Source organism: Sporobolomyces koalae (assembly GCF_050403365.1).
Source record: "Sporobolomyces koalae JCM15063 DNA, S_koalae_JCM15063T_v1_ctg31, whole genome shotgun sequence".
NCBI classification, from domain to species: domain Eukaryota; kingdom Fungi; phylum Basidiomycota; class Microbotryomycetes; order Sporidiobolales; family Sporidiobolaceae; genus Sporobolomyces; species Sporobolomyces koalae.
Window position 1 is genome coordinate 32,002 of NW_027481740.1, and position 18,964 is coordinate 50,965.

The 18,964-nt window shown below is 56.3% G+C and overlaps 5 protein-coding genes across 5 annotated transcripts; 2 read left to right on the top strand and 3 right to left on the bottom strand.

Moving 5' to 3' along the window:
- Window positions 1-31: 31 nt before the first annotated feature.
- JCM15063_005242 (uncharacterized protein) lies at window positions 32-3,425 on the bottom strand (the record flags this gene model as incomplete). Its single annotated transcript, XM_076680048.1, has 3 exons — window positions 32-269; window positions 342-2,592; window positions 2,654-3,425. 3 exons carry the CDS (start codon window positions 3,423-3,425, stop codon window positions 32-34), a joined length of 3,261 nt encoding a protein of 1,086 aa, XP_076532793.1.
- Window positions 3,426-3,796: 371 nt separating this feature from the next.
- JCM15063_005243 (RlpA-like double-psi beta-barrel domain-containing protein) lies at window positions 3,797-5,170 on the bottom strand (the record flags this gene model as incomplete). The annotated part of the gene is made up of 6 exons (XM_076680049.1): window positions 3,797-4,071; window positions 4,148-4,235; window positions 4,302-4,372; window positions 4,440-4,698; window positions 4,780-5,034; window positions 5,108-5,170. The coding sequence occupies 6 exons, from the start codon at window positions 5,168-5,170 to the stop codon at window positions 3,797-3,799; spliced, it is 1,011 nt and encodes a 336-aa protein (XP_076532794.1).
- A 219-nt stretch (window positions 5,171-5,389) lies between these two features.
- JCM15063_005244 (uncharacterized protein) lies at window positions 5,390-9,578 on the bottom strand (the record flags this gene model as incomplete). The annotated part of the gene is made up of 9 exons (XM_076680050.1): window positions 5,390-5,477; window positions 5,546-5,795; window positions 5,856-6,100; window positions 6,160-6,649; window positions 6,715-7,268; window positions 7,335-8,571; window positions 8,631-9,132; window positions 9,204-9,352; window positions 9,437-9,578. The coding sequence occupies 9 exons, from the start codon at window positions 9,576-9,578 to the stop codon at window positions 5,390-5,392; spliced, it is 3,657 nt and encodes a 1,218-aa protein (XP_076532795.1).
- A 285-nt stretch (window positions 9,579-9,863) lies between these two features.
- Window positions 9,864-12,617, top strand: JCM15063_005245 (uncharacterized protein; the record flags this gene model as incomplete). Its single annotated transcript, XM_076680051.1, has 6 exons — window positions 9,864-10,145; window positions 10,210-10,640; window positions 10,703-11,481; window positions 11,546-12,137; window positions 12,207-12,418; window positions 12,511-12,617. The coding sequence occupies 6 exons, from the start codon at window positions 9,864-9,866 to the stop codon at window positions 12,615-12,617; spliced, it is 2,403 nt and encodes an 800-aa protein (XP_076532796.1).
- Window positions 12,618-12,840: 223 nt separating this feature from the next.
- On the top strand, window positions 12,841-17,372 carry JCM15063_005246 (regulator of nonsense transcripts 2; the record flags this gene model as incomplete). The annotated part of the gene is made up of 19 exons (XM_076680052.1): window positions 12,841-12,943; window positions 13,024-13,235; window positions 13,307-13,561; window positions 13,635-13,892; window positions 13,958-14,085; window positions 14,148-14,501; window positions 14,560-14,725; window positions 14,791-14,901; window positions 14,960-15,025; window positions 15,089-15,355; window positions 15,418-15,567; window positions 15,634-15,795; window positions 15,867-15,996; window positions 16,065-16,222; window positions 16,288-16,441; window positions 16,513-16,622; window positions 16,684-17,010; window positions 17,072-17,213; window positions 17,281-17,372. 19 exons carry the CDS (start codon window positions 12,841-12,843, stop codon window positions 17,370-17,372), a joined length of 3,345 nt encoding a protein of 1,114 aa, XP_076532797.1.
- Window positions 17,373-18,964: the final 1,592 nt, after the last annotated feature.

Genomic DNA, 18,964 nt, shown 5'->3' on the forward strand with positions numbered 1-18,964 from the left:
GCGTGCAGACAGGCGGCAGGTGTCGAGAGTTTTAACCGAATGCATGGAATGCGAAGAGACCGTCTTCTCGCCCGATCAGGCCGTCGCCGCGCAGGACCTCCATCTTTCGCGCGTGCCAGCCGATCTCGGAGGTGACGAGACCACGTTGTGCAGTGAGGCGTCCAAGAGCCTGGCGACGAGGATGATCCAGAGGCAGGTGTACGAGTTCGCGCGGGCGAGGGTACGAAGAATGGGTCGAAGCACGCGACACAGTTGCGGTATCGACATACCTGCGATTAGGACATCGAGTCAGCGGCAAGGCCAGGGAATGCCATATTGCCTTTCGAGAAGAGAGAACGCACCAGCCACGTCGACCTTTGCCACGAATCGGTTTCCAGTCTCCGGCACCCCCTTGAACGAGTTCTAGACTCTTTTCGTCCAATTCGACCACTCTCAGGTTTGTAGCTCTCAGGGCAAGCAAGAATTGCGCTTCCTCTGCGTTCGAACTGGCCGGCAGAACGCTGGCACAGGTCGACAGGAGGATTGTGTGCAGCTCCATGACGCTGATCGTCGGCTGGCCAATTGCTGTGCGCCGACGCGAGGAGATCGTCTGGCCAGCGGTTGAGGGACAAGAATTCGAGAGGTCGAGAACTTCGACCGCCTGTGCCTTCGTCGAAAGGAACGAGGCGACGGCGGCCATCGTTAATTGTCGGCAGGACGCGAGACCGAGTTCGATCAGGTGCGGCTGAGGAGACATCAACTCGGTCAAGAGTTGATCGTTCATAGGAGTGGACGAGAGGTCGACCGTGCGAAGCTTGCCCGAGGTGAACGCAGGAGAGACAGTGAGGATAAGTCGAAGTTCGGGTCGTTCGAGGGGCGAAGGGACTGTCGCATCGCCGAACAGCGATAGGTCCGTCAACTCGCTCACAACCTCGCCGGAACCCCAGCTCTCATGGTCGTCTTCACTGATGCCTGCCATTGTCGTCAACGGAGGGCAGTCTCCGCAGAACAGTCCGAGGATTGCTGGTCCGGTAACGAGTCGGCAACGCGCGAGACTGAGCGCCTTGAGTCGCATCTTTCGACCCCCGAGTCCGTTCTGTCCGGCGAGTGCGAGACCCTTGAGGAGGATCGGCGATGTGAGAGTTGAAGCCAGGTCAAGGTGGGTCAAATACGGGAACGACAAGACGAATGCCGTGAGAAGGTCCGATGGCAGAAGAGACGAGGCGAGACCCAGTCGACGCAGGTGCGGGAAGAACGTTCGATTCAAGGTGCGATCTTCGTAGAAACCCATACGCACGGATCGCATGCTCGGGGTACGTCCTAACGTCTCCATATCGTCGTCACTATCTTCTTCCTCCTCTTCGTTGAGCGAGATCTGGTGTAGCAGTGCAGGGCCGAGTTTGTACTTTTTGACGAATTCGCCCATTGCCGCAACGAAGACTCTGCTGATGCACCCACAGAGGTCGAACCCGCGAAGAGGTCGAACCCCTAGACTCCCTTCGAGCACCTGCACGACTCGTTTGGGGACTTCGCGGTGATAGTCATATCGCCCAGAAACCGAGGCTGGTACGGAAGACGAACGTTCACTCGGCGCGATCGACCGCGATCTCGGCGCGGGCGGGGGATGGTGGAACGGAGCTGGTACCGACGCCGAACGATTGCTGAAAGTGGAGGCGGGCCCGAGCGATCGCTCGAATCGCTGTCGGGCTCTTTGACTGGGGGTCATGAGGACACCTCGATTCCTGCCGAACCTTTCACGACCACGATCCTCCTCTTCGTTTTCCGAATGATCGTCCTCGCTACTGTCGGTAGCGCGAGCAGGGACAAAAGCCGATCCCGAAGAGCGGCGCTGCAGAGTTTGCACCGGTCGTGCGGGTCGCCTGCCAACAGGCGTGCGGGCTCCTCCATCGCTCATCACACTGTCGACATCTGCACCACCTTCGTTGTCACTGTCTTCCATAGTAGTCTCGTCTTCTTCGGCGATGCTGCTCGAAAGGGACCCAGATCGACCCCGAGAATCGTGAGGCGAGCGAGAGTGAGAAGATTGAAGATGTCGGTAATGAAAGGGCTCGTGTGGAGATAGGGTGGCAGTCGTAAAGGTCGAAGGCGAAGGAAATATGTCGGTGCGATCGGATTCGGAAGACGAGGCGAAATCGGAGAGGTCACTCTCATGCATGAAAGCTGGTTCTTCCGGTTCTTCATACTCGGCGAGGTAGCCGCCTCGGAACAGAAGCTCTTCGAGTACCTCAACCGTAATTGACGAGTCCATGTATTCGGTGAAGCCAACCGCCTCGAGTCTACCGAGCGAGGGCTGCTTCTTCTTGACGCCAGATTCGTCGTATTCGTCGAACGAGGTGTGTGTAAAGTAATCGTCATCGTCCTCGTTGTTGAGGCTCTTGACGAGTGGGAAATCGAGTTTTTGCTGGCCCAGACGGAACCCGCGGAGGAGGGTCAACAAGCGTTCGGTCGTGACGAAACGCTCGTTCAAGGATTGGTAGATCGTTCGATTAAGTCCGGTCGAGCGAAAGCGGGAAAAGTTCAAAGTCTTCGTGTGCAATAGTGGCGAGTCGGCAGGCGCGAGATCGGGGAGGGCTTTCGGTGTAGGCAAGTTGGCTAGCGAGCGGGTGCATCAGGATCGTCGTGGCAACAGGTCTGACGATACTTGAAAGCTCACCTTGATAGGTCATGCTGGACGTGATCGGATCCGTTTGAGCGCTGCCGTTCCAACGCTCGTCTCCAGGAGGCGAAGTGCTCATGACGTCTCCAAGAACCCCCTCGTTTGTCGACTTGACCGCGGGGACTGCTGGTTGCATCTCCCATCCCAAGCCTGAACCCTCTTGTTTGAAGTTGAGCCCGAGGCTCGTGTCGATCTGAGCTGAATTCAAACGCGCGTAAAGCGGTCTCTCGTACTGCACCCGGCCGCTGTATTCTTCGGCTGTCCTGAGGATGCTCTCGAATGATCGTGGGGTGCCAAATGAGACTTTCCTCCACAGTGCCCGGGTCGCTTCAGCACCCCAAGTCTTGCCTACGAGCGCAAGCGCCGCGAGAGTTTCCTTTGCCTGGTAATTCGGCGATTCTGCAAAGCGAGGCGCGGCGCCAGGGTAGGGCGCAGGGCGCAGCTCGAGGTAGGGGTCTGGATCGGGAAACGCTTGAGGGAGCGGCACGAGGGTGTACCATAGGTGGTGCACAATCAAGGCGATGATCTCGGGAGGGAAGTCGCCCACTGTGCGACTGTAGGTCGAGCTGTGCGCGATCGCCGGGGGCGACTCGACGGTAGGGGTGTGGCTTCCGTCATGAGAGGCTGCGGGTGCTGGATGCGGGACCGGGGTCGGCGGGGCGGAGGAAGAGTCGAGAGAAAGATGTTCGAAGATGGGCAGGTGCGGGAGCTGCTTGGGCGGCGAGGTCGGCGTGGTCTGTGCAGTAGAACTGGCAGTAGGTGTGTCCATTCCACGGCACAACGGGCCAGCGAGTCTCTCTGCGACTGTTCAAGAGAAGCGCAAAGGCGGCTGCTCGGACTCCAAGCGAGACAGGCGTGCTCCAGTCGGCGCTCCTTGCAGTTGCAGAGACCGTGTAGCGTCGAGCAGTGACAGCTCGGCCGAGTCGGTGAGGAGTGAAGCGAATCGAAGTGGCTCCTCAAGGAGCGCCGACCGCATGCATTCCAAATTGGCTCGGAGAAATAAATCGCTTGTTACAATCGCTCACAACTCAGACTTGATCAACGGGTATTCCAGGGCATTCTCTGAGCGCGAATGTACCAGAGGCGTTCCAGCGTAACGCCTTTGGACAAAAATTACGCCACGAACGAATCCTCGGGCCTTCACATCCTCCGTGAAAGCCTGTTCGGTTCGTCCGCCACTTCGAGCGGCTCGAATCCGGCAGAGATGTTCGAGCCGGACGTAGCGACAGGCTTGGGCGCAGCAGTGATCGCTTGGACTGCTCCGCGTGATAGCGTGTTTTCTGGCTGATCCTCGGGAGCAGTCCACCACCATTGCGCGAGGGTTGTACCCAGCTTCATGTTCTGAGTCAATGCCCAAAACGTCGCGCGAGACAGGTCGATATTGTGCCCTATGCAGGTGGAGCAGACTCCCTCGACTGTTTCCGAGTGCACGTGCCCACCCGCAACCGTCAGCCATGTCGACTTAGCCCTGCAGATTCCTCGCTCACTTACTCGTCGCTTTCGTATACGAATCTGTCTCGAGCTGATAGAGGGAGATCCATCGACCACAGAGCGAAGACACCGCTTTGGAATCGCCATACTGCGACGGATCCCAAGCATGGATAAGTTGACAAAGCCGTTACAGGGGAAGGAGATTATTGCATACGAGGTCTCTGCTGACTCGGACAACGTAATCGCCATCGTTTGGGTTGCTACCGCATGGGGTCGTCAAATGCTCTGCTCAGAGCGAAGACGGGAGGATCAGCAGCGAGGGATTCAGTTAAATTGCCGACATACCACTCACCGTCGTTGAACCAGGTGATCTGAGCGAAATACGTTGCGGCACTGTCGACGGCGCTAGCGGTCTTTGTCTGGGTAGGCTTGTTGAAGGCTGAGCTCGGAACGGGCGAGAGCGCAGGAGCTGTGGCGACCGTAACGTTGCGCGACGGTAATGTTGTCACAGGTGGGGACGATGACGGTACACGCGCGCTCGAAACGTTCAAGCTTGAGCTTGATCCGGTGGAAGCAGAAGAGGAAGAGGACGAAGCAGGCTTCGAGCGGAGCTGCTCCCCCGAGACATGGGTCAAGATTTGTTCACCATCTGCGCAGGGCCCATGGAACACGTCCCGAGACGAGAGACGTACCCAAAAGAAGTAGATCCCGAGCAAGAGTAGCAAAAGAAGTACCGCCGCGAGCGCGACCCATATCCATACCTTCTTGCCTGTTTTTCCCTCGGTCCCGTTGGCCTCCGGATCGGTTTCGTCTTCCGAATGATTGATTCCGTCGTATCCTTTCTCGGTGGCTGAGTAGTCTGCAGCAGGTGCAGCGTCCAAGCCATCGTCTCGATCGTCGCCCGCAACAGGATCATAGCGCTGCGAATCCGTTTGGCCTCGAGCAGGCTGACCGCGGGGCGCCCCAGCATTCAGTCCAAAGGCTTAGAGATAGGAGATGGCAGGACCTAGCTAGACTTACACCTGAACGCATCGTCCACACCTTTTTCTTGCGGACCTCGCCCGCTGGCGTCGAATCTTCCATATCACTCAGTTGCTCGTTAGAATCGAAAGACGAATCGCTAGCGCTGCTACTGCCGAGAGACCGCCGGCGGACACTCGCAGTGCTCATGATTGGACGACTCGACAAGATGCGAGAGGAAACAAGCTGCTAAGCTGGGAGGAAGCTGGAGGCCTTCTCGCGGGGACCTTGCTCTCCGGAGGTATTCCGCGGCACTCGATTGATCCCAATCTCAGACACATTCTACGGCAGTTTGTTCCACAGCGCCGACCAAGTGCCTGCAGCGGCTCTTTTCGCTCCTTCTCTCTGCGCGCTAACCTTGGTTTGTTGGCTGATCACGAGACGCTGATCAGCCGAAAGTCGCAAGAACAAATCAGAAGCGAACGAAAGCCAACTTACGCAAATTTGGCAGCATCTGCTCCAACCGAGCTGAGCTTTTCTCCGAGCGAGTTGAGATACTCGCCACGCATCGCCAAGGCTTCGTTCGTGCGCGACAGTATATCTCTCGCACTTTCCGTCGCTCCTTGAACGTACGAAGTCTGCGACGGTGGCGGCGCAGTAGGTTTCGCGCGTTTTGTCGCCGTGATGATTGCCGGGGGCGCACCGGCTAACGGGCGGGCCTTGGGTGCAGGCCTGTTTGGACCTCCGACTAGCTCCATGTTCGTGAGCTTCAAGATCTATCTCTGAGCGATTCAAGGGTACGACTCACGTATCGTATCTATTTCTGCGCCCGTGTAAACTTTAGCACCTCCGAACCACGAACCAATCGTACTGCCAACCCAGGTCAACGCTGAAACCTGGGCAGGGATGGGAATCGAAGGGTCGATGACAGCAAGTCTGGGAGGGAAAGCGGGTCGGTTGGAATCGATTGCCGTCAAAATACGGATATCGAGAGGTTCGAGGTGCTGCACAAGGTCTCCATCACTGCAGAGAGCTACGGTACCCGCCGAGTCGCTGTTTTCCAACCATTCAGTGGCATTCAAAGGAAGATGAGCTAGTCATCTGCGACTCACTGAACAGAAGCCTCGGGACTCATCCTAGAAATCCGCGTCAGATCGGGCAAGGAGAAGACGGAAATCTGCCGATTCTTCGCTTGCGTGACCAGCACTGCACAGTCTTGCTTGTGAATCACCGCAGCTCGCTCAAACTCGACTCGGTCATCCTCGTAGGAAGCGATCTTAGCTCCGTCGATGTTGAAGTAGACTGCGATCGATCGCGGACTAGCAGTGACCCACAGCGCAGTCAGCGCACCTTTTACTTCGTGATTGCGTGCAGAGAAGGACGCTTGGTGGTCGAGAGCGCGCTGTAGTGCAGGTCCGTCGGCCGGCAAATCGTGCCCGAACTGGTTGAGGACGAAAGTGGCGAATGCGCTGCGAGTGCTTTCGTGGTGTACCGAAGCGAAAGACTCGTTCAAGTGCCACGAACCTCCAAGATTCGCAAGTTCAAAGATGCGCGTCAGACCCGAGTCATGCGTCACGATCAAGCGGGGAGAGTGGTCGCCGTCTAAGCACGGTGGTCACATAGTAATTAGTTCCGGATCATCCTTCACAATCAAGGAGCAGACCGACCTTGCCCCATGGCGCTGATAGTCCAGGCAAGCGACGAGATGTTTGACGCATCGACCTTGTGGCTTCCCTTGCCCTTGGAATCCTTGTGAGCGGGCTTCGCCAAATGTGGGCCGTCAAGGAGAAGAACCTCGGGGCCTCTAAGATCGACCACCACGAGGTTCGCTTCATTCGAAGCAGCGACGAAGCCGATATTGCTTAGAGCTAGGCACGTTTTCACGGAAGGCGCGCCATCCTTTGAGCTCGCGCCAAAGTCGAGAGCAGCGATCGGTCGGAAACCGTCTTGGTCTAGTCTGAGGACGGGCGCACCGCGCAGGTCAATGTAGCAGTCTTGTGGATCCAACGTGGACGGCCCCGAAAGTTGTGCGGAAGCTGTTGGGCCTCCACGTCTACTCAGGCGCGCATGAGGCGGGGGAGGTTGGTGAAGAGACATGTTTGGACCAGGCGTCGTGCCTAGTCGGAGCTCAGCCAGAGCACCTTGCACAGTATCGTCGAGCTGGGTCTGAGAGTCGATCCGGTCTTCTTCCAGCATCTGTGGCATCTCGCCATAGGCCCAGCTATCGAAGAAGACGACTTATGAATGAATGTCCAAGGGCCTGATGGTAGAAATTGTTCATGCTCACCGCAGGACAACTAGGTCGCCAGTCGAGAGGCTTACCGCCAACTCGAGGGTTTCCTCTGCGAAACTGACTTGATCAATTTCAAGCTCCCACGGCCTGTCCCTCGAAAGTATCGCCGACTCGAGTTCGATGACCCTCTGGTCGCTCAGAGCGGCTTTCAGGTCGACGTCGAGATGTTTCAGCGGTCGAGGGTACTCAAGTCCGATCCTTGGTTCCGATTCGGGCGTCGCCTTGTAGCCCCAAAGAAGATGACTTGAAGCGTCCCAGAAGCGCACGCACAAGTCTACGTGAACCGTCACGAGGATGCGCGGATGGTTGTCTGACATGCGTGGAGAACCTTGATCGCTTCGAGTAACTCGAGGCCGTGGTTGCGGAAACGCCTTGCCCCCTCTGAGCGGGACGCGAGTTGCAGCCTCATCTTCGACATCAAACTGATGCAACAGTTTGCGGTACGTCTCGCCCGAGACCGTGACAAACTTTGCTGACGAGCACGTGCCTCCTCCCGAGAACGAGAGGGCCGATGGCAAGGTCAAAGCCTTGGGAGCGAGCAAGGAACTCGGAGGGAATGACCACGAAGATATGCTGTTTGTGGCATGTGGCGCAGCGAGTACGGGGAACCTGCGATCAGGTCCGGTCGTGATGATGATGGCGGTAGGATCGAAAGCAAGCGAGTAATGCGGCGAAGAGCGCGGGAGGAGGAGGAAATCTTCCGGAGGCGTCGAAGTAGGATACAAGTGATGAGCCACTGGTAATAAGGAGGTCCGAAGAGCTTCACGTAGAGGCAGAGAGATATTGCCGGGTTTCGCCGCCGTAGTCGCTGCTGGAGGTGAAACAAATGCCGGGAGTTCGAGAACGTGAATTCCGGTGGGATCCGAAGGCAAGATCCCACCCATAACCGTCAACATAGTACGGCCGTGAAAGTTCGAACTCTCCTGGGCAAGCGAGGGAGAGGAGGGCCCAATCGGAGGGGATGGAATCGTAGAAGAGCCTGCGCTCGAAAATGCCGCGGTCATTTGGTCCAAATAGGTGTCCTCCGGAAAGCCTGACCATGCAAGGCGAAATATTGGTTCGCGCCCCGAGAGTTGTCGTTGACCTGCGCCCTGCGACCAGCCGAAGAGGTCTTCCTCCGTGGTCTTGTTCACATCGGCCCGTTCAAGCGTTCGCATGGTAAGGGGAGTCTCGTCTTGCATAGCTGCGAACGAGATCGAGCCGTCCTCGTGACCAGCCGCGAATATCATGCCTATCGAGAGGATCCGTCAGGGCTTCGAACAGGCAGGCAGATCGACCGCACGTGCTCACCATCCGGCCTCCATGCGAGGCATGTTACTGGCGGTCTTCGTTCCATGAAGAGCGCTTCATCTACGTCATTTCCACCGCCGGGTGCCCCAGGAGGCACTACAAAGTCAAAGTTGCGCTCGCAGACCCGGCTCGCAAGGTTCCACAGACTGACCCCACCTTCGTACGCGATCAGCAGTAGGCTCAGGTCGGTCGGTTGCATCTTGAGATCGGTACAGATGGGAATGTGTCGGCGGGACGGGGCATCGGGCACGCCACTGCGTCTGAGGAGTTCCTCCTGCGCCAGCCAGAGGTTCGGAATGCGTGCTTCTCGAGCGACGACGCCACGATCAATGTCGAAGACCTCGACAGTACCGTCGGCGAGACCGAGGAAGAGGAACGAGTGGGATGCGGACGCTTCGAGGCAAGTGACTTTGGAGCGCAACGAGAGCATCGAGTCGCGCTTTGGGCGATCTTTCTCGATGAGGTTGAGATCAAACACGTAGAGGGTGTCTTTCGCATCGACCTTGGGAGCGAGACCAGCTCGAAGGTCAGGCGCAAGTTGACAGCCTGAGGGATGCAGTTTGGAAGGCTCACGATGCAGAGGAACCCACTACCTGGCTTGAATGCGAGGTGTCGGATTTTTGTAGGCACTCCCACGTCCCATGACAGCTGCACACCAGGTGCGCCGAAGACAAACAGCTTGCCGTGCTCTGTGCCGACGGCGAGGAGCGACTGGACTGGGTCTGCGCGAGTGTGCGTGCAAGGGAACAAGCCGCAGCGTCAGCTTGTTCGTGCCGACTCTGCGACTACGATGCAAGCTCGCTTACCGTACGTCATTGCACTGAGCTCGCCGCCGAGTCCCAAGCTCGCAATGTGGCCGAGGTTCCATGTTGACGGATTGCGCAGGATCGAGGAGAAGTCGAGGCCTGCAGTCGCTTCATGCGCCTTCTTGGTCTTGCTCGAGAACATGCTGTGAGTTCAATTCGGTGCGCGAGCGTCTCGAGCGAATGGTACAGTATCGTATCGGAAGCCAAGCTTCAAGGTGGAGCGCGTCGGATTCGCAGCCGTTCCGCCGAATCTGCTGTGCTGCGGCCTGCCGCTATGTGCGAAACTCGTAGAGTGCGGCTGGCTGAACGGGGACGCTGTTGTGAATGCTGAACGATTGCGGCAGGAGGTGCGATGAGTTCAACTCGCTTTCTTCTTCTTCTCCACTCGGATCCCTCGACACTCTCGATGCCTTGATCCTGCGATACAATGTTCAATCTAAATCCGCGCTTGACGACTCGATCTGTTCCTCGTTCGACTCTGTCCCGGTCTCTGCACTCGTCTCGCTCGCTGCGGCCCGCATCCCGATTCGCCTCTTCCGCGCTCTTGGTCGCAGGTGCTACCGTTGGAAGCTATGCAGGAGTCAAAGTCGGCACGAGCGAGCAGCTTCGGGAGGGAGCGAGGCGATACAAGTGGTTGTGGAGTCCGAAGGAGGCGCTGTCGATGGAAGAAGAGAAGCGGGCGCACGCCAGCATGGGCGAGGACGACAGCGTGAGTGTTGCTGAAGCTACCCAAGCGAGACCCAAACGCCCTCTCTGACCCCCCAAGGTCGCAGTCGTCTTTGTTGAAATCCCTCACCTCGCTCTCGCTTCCGAGCACGTCCTCGCTCCCGGCAATGCCGTCACTACCTTCTCTCCCGACCCTCTCGTTCGAGGAACTGTCGACGACAATCTCGGCCTGGAAAGACAACCTCGACGCGCTCTCGAGAACGATCTCAACTTTCCAGACCGAGCTCGCCGCAGGTCCCGAGTCGCTCTACCAGCGCATCATTGACCAGCGCACGAACGCGAGCATCCACCCAGAAACGCAATGGGACGCCCAAGTGAGACTCGGAACCGACCTCTGCCTGCAGGAGAGGGCCTTTTTGCGCAACCGCAGAGAGTGGATGCGCACAAAGTTCGCAAAGCTGATGAACGTGGACGAGTCGGAAGTCGATGTGCGCGATCTGCCAGTGGTCGCGTTCGCAGCGAGTGGTGGAGGTTACCGGTAAGCTCGATACCGTGCGGAAAAACATCGATCGAGCTGAACTCGGCGTTGTTGTCCTGCAGTGCGATGCTCAATACGACGGCTTCGCTCGCCGCAGCAGAAGAGATCGGACTGCTCGACTGCACTTCTTACGTCGCCGGAGTGAGCGGATCCTGCTGGGCAATCAACGTTCTCAATTCGATCGGAGGCGGAGACCTCGCATGGACAACCTCGCACCTGCGGCAACGAGTCACGCAACCTTTCTTGGCCCCCGAAACGTTTACCAAGCTTCTCGACACGAGCGATGCCGCTTCGCGCTGCCTTCTCTCCGGCGCGATCCTCAAAGAAGCCAGCAAAGGCGGCGAAATCTCCCTCGTTGATGTCTATGGTACAATGGTATCGAGTCGAATCTACGTCCCTTCAGAGAATCACGCACCTCCTCCAGTACCCCTCTCTCTGCAATCTCTCAAAACGAGCTTTCAACGTCGACTAGTCGATCAAGGTCAGCATCCCTTGCCGATCTACTGTTCGATCCGACATGACCTGCCGCCGGAGGAAGAGATCAAGAAGAAAGAAGCGCAAGGTATGCGAGGGGAAGACATTGTCGAACAGGGAAGTTGGCATTGGTTCGAAACGACTCCGCATGAAGTGGGATGCGATCAGCTTGGAGCGTTCATTCCGACGTGGGCCCTAGGACGAGTCTTTGACAACGGCAAGTCGACCGAGAGGTTGCCCGAGCTGAGTATCACGATTCTCTCGGGCATCTTTGCGAGCGCGTTCTGTTCCACGCTATTCTCGTACTTTAAAGAAGTGCGACCGCTCTTGCGGACATTGCCCTTCTTCAGCAAGATAGACGAGTTTGGTACGAACCATTTTTGTCGCACTCGAGATCAAGTCGCCTGATTGAACCCAAACCCCGCCTGCAGTACTCGACAATGCCCACAAGCTCGACGCCATTCATCCCTTCCCCCCGGCAGAGCTACCCAATTTCCTCAAGGGGCTCCGCGGCCAGCTCCGAGAAGGAGTGAACGAATCGCTGACCGACCTCGACACACTCGGCTTCATGGACGCCGGTGCCAACCTCAATGTGCCCTACATCCCACTCATGCGTCGACAGTGCGACGTCGTCATCGCTCTTGACGCTTCTGCCGACTCTCAAGATCTGTGGTTCTCTCGCGCGAACGAATACGCCAAGCAATTCGAGACTTCAGACAAACCTTCGCGATGGCCAGCAGTCGATACCAAGCACCTCTTCCCTGGAAATGAAGATGCGGATGCACAAGAATCGACAGGTCAAGCTGAAACCAAGGTGGACGTGGCCAAGGAGCAGGAACGACAATTGCTCGAGAGCGACTCTGCCGAGAGAAAAGGAGTAAGGGAGAAGAACCCGCATCCCAGTCCACTGGGCAGCGCTCCGAGTTCAGAAGCTACGAATTCGCAAACAGGGGAATGGGATGAACAGAAAGTGATGCCGATCAAGACGGACGGCAAGGGGGAGCCGCCGCTCTCAAGGTGCTCGTGAGTGTCCCCACTCTCTTGTGCATGCGAAAGCGATAGATGCTGATCTTGCAAGTGCATCTGTCGCAGCATTTGGATCGGATCGACACATCTAAAAGCTTCCGATTCATGCCGGAACGATCGTCCAACCGTCGAGGATATCGTTGAGAGGGACGGAATCGCGCTCGCCTACATCCCTTTGCAGCCCGATGACGAGTTCAAGAACCCGCTCGAGATCTTCTCGACCTGGAAGTTTGACTACAAAGAGGAAGACACGTTGAGACTCGAGAGACTCGCGAGAGGTACGTTTTATCTTTTTTTTTTTCCCTGCGGAGAGAGAGGCCTGTCTCTCGCGCAATCTGGTCTTCGCTAAAACATGATTTTCGTGCCGCAGCAAATTTCCTTGCTGGTGAGGAGCAACTCAAGACAGTGATTAAAGGGGTTTGGCTGCGGAAACGGAAACAGAGGCTCGAGAACGAGGGTCGGGATCGCGATGCATGAGACGCAACGCGCTTAATGTAGACTCGTACTCTGTCTTCACTAATGTATTCGACGCTAGAGGTCCATGTTTAGACTCGTGCAAAAGACATGTCTCGGAAGCGTCGCCGTCAGGGGAGTTGATGAGATGCGGTCGTCCATTATCATCAGCTCGTTACGGCACAATCTCGACGAGCTGCACCAGCCTCCGACAATAGCTTGAGACTGATAGATCCGCTGCTTCTTCATGGAGCCTGCGGTACCTTCGAGCGGAGGAAGCGACAAGCGACAACGCCGACTCGAACTACGCGCTGCCAACCTCGCCGCGTGGGATAGAGGGACCGGTCCAGGTCAGCACTCTTTCTCAATCAACCTTGAAAGATCTACCTATCGCAGATGACGCTGACTGCGGTGTGACGCGCCATACCAGATGGACTCGGCAAGCTCGACACCTCGCTCAAGCGCCATACCGCCCTCCTCGTCAAGCTGCGTTCTGCCCTGAACACGACAGCACAGATACCTGCATTACTGAAAGAGATCGCCGGACTCTCGCTGGAGAAATACGTCGAAGAGGCCGTAGGGGCCGTCGTCGAAGGCTTGGCCAAGTGCAAGACTGGCCCCGAAGCACTCGGTGCGGTCGAAGCGAGTCTCGATCTTGCACACTGTTGATGTCTAGCTCTCGAAATTAACCGTCAGATCACCGCTCCAAATAGGTCGTCTCGGCACTCCATCAACGATTCCCAGAGCTCTTCACTCCGCCTTTCACCAGCCTCCTGTTGCAAGGTCTCAAGCCTGGCGCATCCACTGCGACGGACAAAGACGTGAAAGAAAAGGAGGACAACGCGCGAGTGATTCGACAAAGAGGTTTGCTCCGCATCGTCGGCGAGTTGGAGCTGGTAGGAGTTCTCCGGAAGGAGGGCAGCAAGAGCTCGACTGGAGACGTAACTTGGGCCGCCCTGAAAGAACTGGTAATCATCATGGTGTCTACGCAGCATACTCCAGCTTGAGCTGAGCTAACCTGTTTTTGGCCGGGTGCAACAGGTCACTTCCGACCGAGAAGCCCTCGCCCTGGTCGCGCCGCTCGCGATCGCGTTTGCCAAGCATCTCGGATCCGTCTACCTTCCGCCCATCGAAAACCACAATGAGCAAGCTGCGGCCGAACACGAATTCCCTTCTTTGCAGGAACAAGCAAACATCGCAGACACCGAGATCGTCTCGCGAGAGACGAAAGACAAGTTCCGCAAGCTCATGGTCGCATACTACGAAGTGTTGGGCAAGAAAGAGCAGAAACTCCAGCTCGTACGTTCAGTCGTATTTGCACACTTCCTCCTCTCTCCTTGTTTGACGCTCCTTTGGATGAGCAGGAATTGCAAAAGCAAGATAAACGGAATCATGAAGCCTACATTCGCTCAGGCGAAGTCTTTGAGGATCGCGAGAAGAGCTACGAGAAGGCAGTCAAGGCATGGGAGCGAGGTTGGGCGAGTGTCACCCAGCAAGTCTCCTCTCCGGCAGCGTCACTCCCGGACGATAACTAACTTGGATATACATACGCAGGCTTTCGGAACTGCTCGGGTTACCGCTGCCTGAGCTTCCTTCACTGCAAAGCACGCTCAATCCATCCTTCGTGACGTCTGGTGCGGCTTCGGGTGGTGCCACCGGTGCTGCCGATGATCTCGGTCCACAGAGCTTGTGGGCGGACGAAGAGGAAAAGAAGTTCTACGAGGATCTTCGAGAGTTGCGTGGCGAGGTACCTGCAAGCATCTTGGGGGTCGCAGAAGACGAGACGCAACCGGAGGCGATCCACGATGAAGCTGTAGCAAGTACGGAAGTACCTGAGGAGTCGGTTCAAGAACCGAACGATCACGGATCGGCTGAAGAAGATGAGTTGGAAGCGAAGGGGCAGGAAGAGTAAGCCCCCGGCTCAGACAGAACCTTTCCCGGAAATTGCTCACCACGGGTACTGCAGGCCGTCTACGGAGACAGCAGACACTTCGCTAGCTGCGGGCCCTGCAGTTCAGCTCACGGCTCTCTTTGCGCGTTTGCCCGAGGCGTCATCGAAGGCCAACATCGATGCGATCGCCTTTGAGTTCGCCTTTCTGAATAGCAAAGCTGCTCGAAAGCGTCTCGTCAAGGTGCGTAGTCCCCCTCGACTGAACCCGGATGGCGCATCAACTCACGCGATTCAAGCGCGGGGTAGGTTCTTGGATCAGTTGGCCGGAATCGTCAAGACATCCTGCCGTACTATGCGAGGCTCGTGGGCACTCTGAATCCGTACATGCCTGACGTTGGCAAAGACCTCGTGGCAATTGTGTGTACAGCTCTGCCTCTGGGATTGTTGAGCCTGCTCACATTTGTCCCGGTCGCAGCTCGATGAAGAGTTCCGGTATCTTCAGCGCAAACGCAATGTCGATCTCGCCGAGACTCGTTCCAAGGCAAGGAGTCATGTTCATCCTTTCAACTCACGCTGAAATTGACCTTGAATTTCTGTTCTACAGAACATGCGCTACATCGCTGAACTGACCAAGTTCCGCATCACGCCGGTACATGTCATCCTGCACATCTTCAAGGTCCTGCTCGACGATTTCGCAGGTCCGAATATCGACAACTTTTGCACTCTACTCGAAAGCTGCGGTCGCTTCTTGCTCAGAAGCGAGACCACTGGAGAGCAGATGCGGCAGGTGATTGATACGTACAAGCGGAAGAAAGCGGCGATGCACCTCGATCAGAGACAGCTCACCATGCTCGAGAACGCGTACTACCAGGTCAGTCATCGGCGAGCCGCAATGTTTTAAACTGTATGCTCACCTCTTGCTCGATATCTCAGTGTGATCCTCCCGATCGACCTGCGATTGCACCGAAAGAACGCACCCCGATGCAACTCTACATACGCCACCTTTTCTACAACGTCCTGACGCGCAACTCGAGCGACAAAGTCCTCAAGCTCGTGCGCAAGCTTCATTGGGAAGACCCTGCGGTCAGTGAAGCACGCTCGGCTTTCCAAGGTCGTCCTGCATGCTGAGCGATTTTACTCCGTTGTCAGATTGTGCGCAAGCTGCACAACGCGTTTGTCAAGGTCTGGAAGATCAAGTACAGCAACGTGCACCTATTCGCCGTCTTGTTGTACGACCTTGGTCGCTATCACCCAGAGTTCTCAGTTTCCGTCATCGATGATGTCCTTGAAAATATTCGCGTTGGAATGGAGGTCAGCTCCGAAGTTCTCTATGCCCATCACTGCTCGTACTCAGCTGACGCTTGAAATCGTTATTCTTACAGAACAACAACTTCAAGTACAATCAACAACGGGTCGCCACGATCAAATACCTTGGAGAGTTGTACAACTACCGTGTGATCGACTCGCGCTTGGTGTTTGATACGCTCTGGTCGCTTGTCACGTTTGGACACCGTACGATCACCGCTTAACTCTGGACATTCCGGATTCGACTGATGCCATTGCCCTGGAACACGAAACAGAGGAAGGACGGCCTTGGCCTGATGCCCCATCCCCGATTGATGGTCTGGACGATTGCTTCCGTGTGCGACTCGTCTGTACCTTGCTTGACACGTGCGGCTCGTGCTTTGACCGCGGATCTTTGAAACGCAAGCTCGACAACTTTCTCGTGTTCTTTCAAGTCAGTCAACAAAGCTTCTCTCGATCGCAACCGTGATTGACACTGATACCACTCCCGGAGTACAGATGTACGTATTAGTGAAGGGTACACTGCCAATGGACGTGGGCTTCATGTATGCCGACACGATGGAGCAAATTCGGCCAAAGATGCATCTCTACAAGACGTTCCCCGAAGCAGCCGCCGCCGTCGACGAGCTCATGGCTGCTTCTTCGAAAGAAGGTAAGCTGTCGCTTTGCACAGTTGGCACGAGATGCAGCTACGGTGTCTCTGACCGGTCTTGCTTGCAATAGGTCCTCCTGACGAAGAAGCGGATGAGATCGACGGGCGAGAAGGCCCACGAGCAGGCGCAGCTGAAGAGGGCGAAGACGGTTCCGAATCAGATTCAGAGGGCGAAAGCGAAGTAAGTGCATTTTCCCGATACGTCACCTGATCGACCCCCCTCATGTGGCTTCGTCGTTTAGGAGGGAAGCGAGGACGATCCGGAGGAAACAGACGCCATCGACGACGATTTCGACGAGGAGGAAGCGGGCGAAAGTCGAGGTCGTGACCCGAATGCCATGACACAAGACGAAGAGGACGAATTTGCTCGCGAGCTTGCCAAGATGATGGTGAGCAACAGCGAATCGCGCAAAACAGCGGAGCGGAAACCGGCATCTCTCGACGTTGGTCTGCCCCTCATACGTAGGAGCCGGCAAGAAACCGAAGACGATCCCGACCGAGAAGAGGGGGCCTCTCTGCAGAAAGGAATGCAATTCACTCTGCTCACAAAGAAAGGAAACAAGCAGCAGGTACGGTTCTCGTTCATTCCTCTTCGAGCTGTACGACTGACCGGCTGCAATCCTCGCGTAGGCTCTTTCGATGGAGATCCCTCTCGATTCTGCGATTGCACAGAGCACGACTCTTCAGCGGGAGCACAACAAGGCTGAACAGGAACAGCTCAAGCGGCTCGTACTCGATTATGAATCGCGCGAAGAAGCGGCCGACAAAGCTGGTAAGTCTGTTCTTCTTCTGGACATGACTTATAGCATTCGGATCATACCATATCTCGCATATCGCAGCTCTCAAAGAATCTCTGGCTCGTCGAGGCATCGTGCTCAATTACGGACTGGACAACAGACGGAAAGGCGTCAAAGTGCAGGTCGTGCCCTGATCACCGGATTGATGGGGAACTCCCCTTTCAGCGAGCTTTCACAATCCTCGATCGGATCAGCGTGAACCGGGCGAAGAAGATGCGCTATCTTTGCGCCCGTTTGAGCTCCTTCTTGCGACGCTTCACCTCCAGCTGGAGTCGGGTCACAGTGCTCGCACGGAAATGCGGCTCGGCACCCTTGCTGTTTGCCTGTAGACCATTCTGAAAGGCAATGAAGCTATCTGTGCTGCCACTTCTGAGAGCAAGCTTTGCCTTTTGAGAACTATGCAAGTCTCACTTTGGGGAACGTGTTTAGCAAGGTGCACAAAGCGTTCCATGGTTCCGTTGGGTACAAAGTAGAGTCAAATCTACAGATCGAGCGTACTGATCTCAAGCTTCTCCGGCGTGGTTTACGAGAGGAGGGTACAAGCTGGCGCAGGTAGGCCAAGCCGGTCAAGCGTACGCGGCGGGACGAATTGGCTTGTCGCAGAGCGCTTAGCAGGGAGAGACAGTTGCCTGCCGGAGAGTGGCGCCACAAATCTGATTCTGAGCGGCCAGTAGGAATCGCATCTCCGGTCACGGCCCAAGCTCACCTTGAGGTTCGGAACCTTGGCTGCTGGAGGTGTCGCAAAGCCAGACGAGTCGAGCGCAGTTGGCGAACACAGCGTCGGCAGATCAGAGCAATCACAAAGACACCCTGTCCGAAATATGTCTGTATGCGATCGGACAATATTGCCACGACAGAAGACGTGCGCTCTTACAGCGAAATAAGCGAAAGAAGGCTGAATCAGAGCGATAGCTATGCTCAACCCGAGGAGCAGTATGTTCTGCGAGCCTAAGCCTCTGCCGAGAAAGTCTGTCGAGAGTGTTTCAAGGTGAGATACGTGAGCGAGTACCCGGAGTACGGGACTGACTTGTCAAGATCCGGAGCCACCAGGCGAGACCGTTGAACATATCCCAACCTGTGGCCGACGTCGACAATTCGGCAAGGCGATTGGACGTGGCATCCGTTAAGTTGACGAGAAGAGAGCTGAGATGCTCGACCTGTTCCAGACTGCGTTCAACTAGCTCAGAGAGAGCAACCTGTGGAAGCTCAACAGCTCAATGATTTCTTCGGCCGAGCTAGGCTGAGACTCGCAGACAGAGCACACTTGTCGCTCCATCGAGCTCGATGTACGCGCTGACCACTCGGCACTGAGTGATTTCAGTGCTTGATGCAATGCATTGACCGCCTAAGCGAAAAATCAAATGTCAGCAGGCTCTCCGGCTAAATCAGCACAAAGGGGGCACTGACGATATGCGCGTCATCCATTCCCTGCTTCGCTGAGTCTGCAATCTCGACTGTCTTTATCTGGAATGTGCTCGTTAGCGATAGCAGTACGGATGATGGCGCAATCAGATCTTTGACTCCACGATCCTTAGGTATGAAAGTGGTCTTGCCAGACTCACGAGGCGGGCTTCAAGTGAGCGAGCCAGAGCGTCAATAGTCGAGGCGAGAGTAGCGCTATGCTGTCGTCAAGCCGATTATCAGTGCAGGGTTCTGTTCATGCACATGATCTTCGCTGACTCGCATCTGCCCCAATTCGGCTCAGCGAGTCGCTCTGTCGTTCTAT